Genomic DNA, 8,254 nt, shown 5'->3' on the forward strand with positions numbered 1-8,254 from the left:
CAGGAATAAAATTAAAGAATTTTAGTTTATCATCATCATCAAGAAGAAGAAGAAGAAAAAGAAGAATTCTATTAGAACATTGTGCTGTTCTTGTAGTGGTAGTAGCACTAATTCCAAGACTTCCTTGAGAGCTTCTGATTTTTTTCTTTGGCTCCAGGCTTCATTCTGCTTAGATCCTGAAAGGACTACCTCAAACCTCTACAACCTCCTCTCTGCCCAGCTCTTTTTTCCCCAGGACACTTCCTCATCACTTTATCACACTGTCTACCCTTTATTTTTAAGTTGAGTAAAGTTACAGTAATCCCTCACAAAGCCTTCCCTACGGAAGTCTTCTCTACATACTGATCTGATTTATATCACCTCATATTATGTACCGCTCCATCCTCCTTCCATGGAGCTCCATTGGATGTTTATTTCATGCCCATTTGCCTTCACAACCTTTTTGTACTGCAAGCATACTGAATGACTTCTGAAGTAAACCATGTATCCCACAACACCCCTTTCCAAGAGCAGGGTGTGATTCTTCCATTCTTGGTCCAGAAAATGTGTAAAGCTTCACAGAATCACAGAATGGTTGAGGTTGGAAGGGACCTCTGGAGATCATCTAGTCCAACCTCCCTGCTCAAGCAGGGTCACCTAGAGCACGTTGCACAGGATCGTGTCCAGGTGGGTTTTGAACATCTCCAGAGAAGGAAACTCCACAACCTCTCTGGGCAACCTGTTCCAGTGATCTGTCACCCTCACAGTTAAAGATTTTTCCTCATGTTCAGACGGAACTTTCTGTGTTTCAGTTTGTGCCCATTGCCTCATGTTCTGTCACTGGGCATCCCTGAAAAAGAGTCTGGCTCCATCCTCTTGACACCCTCCCTTCAGCTATATATATGCACTGGTAAGGTCCCCTCTCAGTCTTCTCTTCTCCAGGCTGAACAGGCCCAGCTCTCTCAGCCTTTCCTCATATGAGAGATGCTCCAGTCCCTTAATCATCTTTGTAGCCCTTTGCTGGACTCATTSCAGTTGCTCTATGCCTCTCTTGTATTGGGGAGCCCAGAACTGGACACTGTACTCCAGCTGTGGCCTCAGCAGAGCTGAGTAGAAGGGGAGGATCACCTCCCTCGACCTGCTGGCAATGCTACCTGCTCCTAATGATGCTCAGGATACCATTGGCTGCCTTTGCCACCAGGCACATTGCTGGCTCACGGTCCACCAGCACTCCCAGGTCCTTCTCTGCAGAGCTGCTTTCCAGCAGGTCAACCCCCAGCCTGTACTGGTGCATGGGGTTATTCCTCCCCAGGTGCAGGACCCTGCACTTCCCTTGGCTGAACTTCATGAGGTTCCTCTCTGCCCATCTCTCCAGCCTGTCGAGGTCCCTGTGAATGGCAGCGTGGCACCTTGAGTAGGCAATGCCAATGTTATCAGCATGACCAATACAAGGCATGGTTCCCCATCCTGAAGTACATATCTAAAATGGGTCAGACAAAGGGTGATCTCAGAACTCAGAACCCACCCCTTGAATCCTCAGATGGCATGGACACTGCTGATTTCCCTCTTTAGAGATTGTCAGAGGTTGGATCCACTTCTATGGAGAGAAGTCTTGCCCTGAAGCCTCAGGCCTGTGGATATCTTAGATGGTTCTTCTTGGCAGCCCCCTCAGTGCCTGTTTTAGCATATTTGATGCTTTTCCATGACTCCTCTTCCCCTCGTGCCCCCCCCMCACACACACGTGCAGAAATCATGAAAATGCAAGCATTTCATAAAAGATAGTCATAAAGACCCTTATTAGAACCAATGTCCCCTCCTAAGATCTCTGGAGGAAGCTAGAAAGGTTGTAATAAGCACCAGAAAATGCCAGGAAGCCCAAGGTTTCTTCTGAAGGGTCAGTGGGTCACAGCCGAGAGGCAGTGTTTGCCACTATGTAGGGCTGGGATAGAGGGTCGAGGGGAAGGTGGGGAGAAAGGCAATGGTGGATGAGGGCTTCAGTACATCCTCAACACACGTCTGAGCCAAGATAGTTAAAGGAGGTTACGTGTGTGGGTAGAGGAGGAGAAGCTGAGTGCTGGGAACATGGTGGGGCTGAAGGCCTCTCACCACATTAGGGATGACAGAGACATTTCCATCTTGTGTGTATGCCTTAGCCTGGGAGATGGGGAATGCATGCTGCTAGGGTGTGGGTGGACAGAGCTCAATCATGCCCAAAGAGATGGCCTTTCTCTTTTTCTCTCCTTCATGCTCCACACTTGTCTGGACCTCAGGAAACACCCATGAGCCTGGAGGATCTATGAACCTCCTGGAGTGAGGTCCCACTACAGCAGGAAAAGCAGGAACATTACTGGGGCTCGTAGGAGTGCAGGAAAAGAGCTGTGTGCATGTAGGAATGTGGCTGATACAGGCAGGATGGAGAACACAGAGCATGCGGTGGTCATGTTTAAGAAGAAGGACGTGCAGTTCACTGCTGGGATATAGTATGAATTTGAGGACACAAGCAAGTTTGGGACTGGGATATCTTAGGTGACTGAGGAGCATTAGCAGGACTTTGAAAGAAGCCAAAYGGCTTGCTGGGGAGCTCAGACATCAGCAAATTGCAGAAGCCCATAGCTTTGTTTTTCAAGCAACACCCAATGGGGATGGAGACAGCGCTGTAAAGTGAGGGAGACCTAGAGTGAAAAAAAGTCAAAGTAAGGTGAGCAACTGGGACAATCGCCTTGATCATCCATACTGGCTCACCAATCTCATTCTTGTCCTTCCTGTGTTTAGGAAGGACTTCCATGAACGTTTGCTCCAAAACCTTCCCAGGAACTGAGGTAAGGCTGACAGGCCTATAGTTCCCTGGATCTCCCTTGATGCCCTTCTTTCAAATGGGTATGACATGGGCCTTTTGGCAATCATCAGAAACCTTCCTGATCACTCTTGTCTTTCCAAGAYGATTGAGGGTGGGCTTGCAATGACATCAGCCAGCTGTCCAGCACATGCAGAGCCATCACGTCTGGTCCCATGGGATTGGCACATATGCCTTCTTTCACAAATCCCCTTGGCTCCTTCATTGTCCCAGGATGCTACATCAAGGGGAAAGAAGATAGACAAGCAGAGAGTTAATGCAACAGATTCCCAGATCAAGTCACTAACAAGCAGCTAACTTCATCCATCTGCACAGCCCTCCCTTTCATGCTCTCTCAGCTGCCTCCCCTGCCTCTTTCCCCATACCATAAGGAGTTTGGAGCTCCCCACTGCCCATATCCACTCACACACAACCCCCTGTTCCCCAAAGCCTTCCCCTGCACTGGTCAGTAGAGAAGAAACACCAAGCCAGAAAGGGAAAGGCTTGGGGACTTTCCTCCTTCTGTGGCCTTCCAGCCACTGGCACAGAGTCTTCATTCAGCATCCTACTCTCACTGGCTTCCACAGAAAAACCCAAAGAGGCAATGGTCAAGTTACCATTCTGTGATTGAACCTGAGGCTTCATTTGGAAGGCTTTCTTCCCTTCTTGTCATACTCATATTCTATACTCATACTGTCTGGTCTGTGGTCTCAACCGCGAGGACTCCTGACACATTTTCCTGTGGAAATTCCTTTTCTACCTGAAGGAAAATAAAGGGGTGTGTGTGTGTGGAGGGAAGGTTCATTTTTGAAACCCAAACTGACTGATCATTCCAAGGGAACAGTCAGGAGCCTAAAACTCTGCTGTCTGCAGGTTAAGCCATTGTTCGCACTTTGGCTGTCACAAAGGAATGAGACATTCTGGCTGGCTTCAAGCTCTGTGTGATGCCACTGCAAAGGTGTTAAAGAGAAAGAGCCCTGATCTGGAGACTTTCCATGGAAAAGAAAGCCATTCACAGGTTGTGCCAGGAAAGACTGCAAAGCAAACTTCTCCCAAGCCACTTGCAGCATCATTACATTCTCTCCCCAAGACCCGCTGCTCCCTCCTCCACCTGCCAGCACCCCACTCCAGCTCTTTCAGCAGCCTTTCAGCAGTGAACTGATGCGTCTCTGCTGAATATGACAACAATCACGGCTGTGACATCCCAGTGCACCTGCTGCAGGGCTGCAGCTGGACACAGCCAACCCTGACAGCACTAGCTCAGAGCCACCCCAAAGGCCATCAGTGCCAAAGGAAGCAAGGACCAGAAGATGTTTCTGAAGTGCTGCAGCACTGGGTATCAGAACAGAGAGCTGACTCAATACTGAAGAGCCCTGCCAGGACTGAATCTGAAATGCCAGAGCAGGGCCCCAGCCTGGYGCACAGCATCCCCCCTCTGCCATGGAACGCCCTGTGCGCTGGCTGGACGTGAGGGTCGGGGCTCAGCCCAAGTGCTCAGCACAGCACTGTGCAGTGCAGCCAACTTGCAGAGACTCTTCACCTCCCCTAGCCTGGAGGGGAACTGCCCCACCACCTGCGGAGGCCTGTCCCTGTTCCTCAGGGCCCTTCCCTGCCCAGGGCACCAGCCCAGACCTACCCCAGAGCAGATCCCTGTCCTGCCTGCRCCCACCAGGGCACTGTGGAGGCCCTACCGGCTGCCTACACTGGGAAGCTGTGGAGGAGCCCBCTGATATCACAGGCCCTGGCATCATGGGGGCCATTTCTGTTCGCCATTGCTTGGCAATGGTAGATGATTGGAGCTGTGCCCGTCTCCACCCTCCCTGCTGCTGGGGGGCCTGGGGTGTAACCCTGCCCCATGGAGGATGAGGGAGTGTGTGGCACTCCCCTCCCCACCCCACCCCAGGACTCCCTGGGCAGGGACCCAAAGAGTAGAGGAAGGAGTTGGGCGAGATGGGGCAGGCATGGAGCACACACCCCTTCCCACAACAAGCACTGTCCCCATAGGCCTGTGAACCCCTCCTACCCTTCTGGGCCTAGAACTTGTCTGCTTCACTGACTGGTTCAGGCCCATGGGCATGAGCTGACGCAGTGATGAGTTCCTAGTTTGCTTCTCCTCCTTGGGTCATGCTGACTTTCAAAGGACAGCTGTGTCCATAACGGACATGGTAGGGATGCAGCCACCTGCAGCATGCACAGACTTTGTACCTGCCCTCCTGCTGGCAAYGAGATCATTACATGTGCCCTCCTGACAGAGGCAGACACTGAGGCTTGCACCCCCCCACCAGATTGTTGTTAATTTGGATGCGCGCTGCTTGTTCATGAAGCAGAAAAAACTCAGTGAAAGATTTACAACAGGACTTGGAGGAACTAGCTATTCTAACCAGTTGTAATTCATATGATGGAGGCAGAGCAAGAGTGGGAATTAAATGGTGGCAGGGCAGGGACCAGTCCCTACCCCGTATAAGTAGACTGTGAGCTCTTTGAAAGTATGGGGTCAGCACAGCTGGCTCATGAATTGCTCCAGCTCTAGGGTGAGGTGGTGTAGACTTACAGCAGTACCAGAGCAAGGGAAATCTCTCACTCACATRCAAAGTGCTTTAATGTGCTACATGAAATACAGCTGAGAAGGGCTGGGAGTTGGCAGAAGCTAGTCTGGCCTCCAAAGTACCTTTTGACACTGTAAAAGCATCTGTGCTGGATTTTTGTTCTTGATCAAGAGACAAAAAAACTCTTTACCTCCTTCAGCATAACCCAAGAGGTTCTCAGGAGCCCCGTAAATCTGCAGCATTGCATAGAGATCTGGCTGTGTGAGGATATAACGCCCCATTCTCTCTCAGTATTTTCTTTAGCCTAAATTAGCCACAAATTAGGAGCAGTGGGGAGCAGTGGGAGGCTGCTGAACTTTAGTCATTTGCCCATCAGACGGGTTCTCTTCCTGCTGATTTCCTGTGGACAGCAAAGGAAGGCCACTGGCTGTGAGGGCAGTATTCTGTGTTTTCTTATGTCTCTTGATGAAGGAGGCTGTTTTGCAAGAGTAAGCATTAACATTGGTCAGCTACCTCAGTCTAAAAGCATGCAAGCAAAACCCCACTACGGTCCTTGGCAATTTGTCACAGGAGGAATCTGTGTCATGCTTTTGCCCCAGAGAGGAGTATGCCTGTGGCCCAGAGGACAAGGACTATGAGCTTCCTCAGCTGATGCTACTGTACCATCATCTATTGGCATAGCATGTGTCTATTTGCTCTTTTCCCTGATGGCAGTGGAGACTTGGGAGTTTCTGTCTCTCCTCACTCCTTGTTCCAAATCATAAGCTGCACCCTAAGTCATGCTAACACATTTGTGCAGCCATATGGAAAATAGATAAGTAGATGTATCTAAGCTAAAAGTATCATTTGATTCAGACACCCTGCTGAAAATGGGCAAAGAGCTCAAATCTGCCTTCACCTGCTTATTTAGCAACATCCTGAGTAAAGAAAATATCTGTCCTGCTGCATACAAGGAAAAGAGGGGCAGTAGGGTTTGGGGTAAAAATATCTGTCTGCACAAAACCTGTACATCCATGAAATCCTTATCTGAGTGAGGACAAGTTTGAAACTCTCAAATTCAGGCTAACCACACAGGCCAGAAGAAGAAACTGAATAAGTAGTCTTGTGTTTGCTAAAGCATTAACTTCTTCTAGTAGTACTTAGGGTGAAGGGATAAATTTCCTTTGAATGGAAGAAGTGTTACTGCAAAATATGCTTAGGCTGCTTAGATTAACAGCCCAAAGGAGCTGGGTTCTTAGAGGATAATAATCTAGAATATCCTTGGCATTTCTATTTCAAAACTTTCCCTCTGATAAATGAGCTTAAAGCATCCCTCAAAGAACTTGTTGTGGATGAGAGCCAGTGCCATTGTTTGATTTCAGCTCAGTGCTAAGGGTGCAGAGAAGACAAAATCCGAAGATACATGCCCTGGAGGGAGGGGATAGGGACAGACAATACCCGGGGATTGGCAGCCTTCCGTTCACTCCCAACAGTGTCACTTGTCTTGGGAATCAATCTGCCTCCTGCACAGCTTTCTCAAAGCATTTTTCATGTCCTCATTCCTAAAGGTATAGATAATGGGGTTTAACAGAGGGGTGATGGCCGTGAAGAAAACTGACACGACTTTGTCTGCAGGTAAAGTCTTGGCTGGCCTGAGATAGATGAAAATGCAGTGTCCCAGGAAAAGTGTCACCACYGTCAGGTGAGCAGCACAGGTAGATAATGCCTTGTGTTGCCCTTCCGAGAGATGGTTCCTCAGTGAGACCAAGATGACCACATAGGAAGTCACCAGCACCAGGAAGCAGACCACAGAGATGAGGCCTGAGTTGGCAACAATGAGCATTTCTAAGACATGGGTGTTTGTGCAGGCCAACCTAATGACCAAGGGGACATCGCAAAAGAAGTTGTCAATAGCACTGGGACCACAGTATGGGAGAYTGAGGGTCAGGGCAGTGAGGGACATAGAATGTACCAGCCCTCCCATCCACATGACCGTGGCCAGCTGGAGGCACATCTTCCGGCTCATGATGGTGCCATAACGCATGGGGTTGCAGATGGCTATGCAGCGATCATAGGCCATGATGGTGAGGAGAAAGATCTCTGTGCAGGCAAAGAGGTGGAGGAAGAACATCTGTGCCACGCACTCCTCAAAGGAGATGCTCTTCTTGTCCACCAGGAAGTCAGCCAGCATCTTGGGCATCACCACTGAGGAGTGGCAGACGTCAATGACAGAGAGGTTGCTGAGGAAGAAGTACATGGGACTGTGCAGACGCTGGTCATGCACAATCATGAAGATGATGAGCATGTTGCCCAAAATAATCAACATGTAGATGACCATGAAGATGGTGAAGAGGGTCAGCTCTACAGCATGGTTGGTGGTGAGGCCCGAGAGGAAGAACTCACTCACTGTAGTGTGATTCTGCCACGCCATGTTTATTGCTGCGTTGCACCTAGGAGAAAGGACACAGTGAAAGGTGAATTAAATTTATGGTATGAGAGGACAGAACATGATGACAATCATACAAACTTGAGACATATGGCGGAATAAAGACAGAACAGGGTAAAGCCTAGTAGTTTTACCCAAAAGGTGATGCCTAATATTGGCAGAGGCATTCAAGTTTGAAGGACAAGTGAGTACTGGAACAGGTTTTCAGGGGAGACTGTGAGATTTCTTCAGTTTCCAGACAATGCAATGCAAGCTGACTTACTTCTCTGACTTACTCAGGAGCTATCAGGTAGCAGGAAGATTTGCCTCCTGGCAGAATGTAYCTCAGGATCCATCTTTCCTGATTYCAGGTGTCTAGTTTAAGCTACCTGTCTGCAATTGTCAGACATAAAAKGGATGAATYTGTGCCTGCAGTTATTCCTCTTCCTTCACTGTAGAGGAAACCAAATGATTAGTGGAAGACTTCTGTGT

General features: G+C 49.1%; 1 protein-coding gene across 1 annotated transcript; it reads right to left on the bottom strand.

The window, feature by feature from the left end:
* Nucleotides 1-6,832: 6,832 nt before the first annotated feature.
* LOC112978601 (olfactory receptor 4E1-like) lies at nucleotides 6,833-7,768 on the bottom strand. The gene has a single exon (XM_026092205.1). The coding sequence runs from the start codon at nucleotides 7,766-7,768 to the stop codon at nucleotides 6,833-6,835; it is 936 nt and encodes a 311-aa protein (XP_025947990.1).
* Nucleotides 7,769-8,254: the final 486 nt, after the last annotated feature.

The sequence above is a fragment of the Apteryx rowi genome, unplaced genomic scaffold (genome assembly GCF_003343035.1).
Source record: "Apteryx rowi isolate R43461 unplaced genomic scaffold, aptRow1 scaffold_947, whole genome shotgun sequence".
Lineage (NCBI taxonomy): Eukaryota > Metazoa > Chordata > Aves > Apterygiformes > Apterygidae > Apteryx > Apteryx rowi.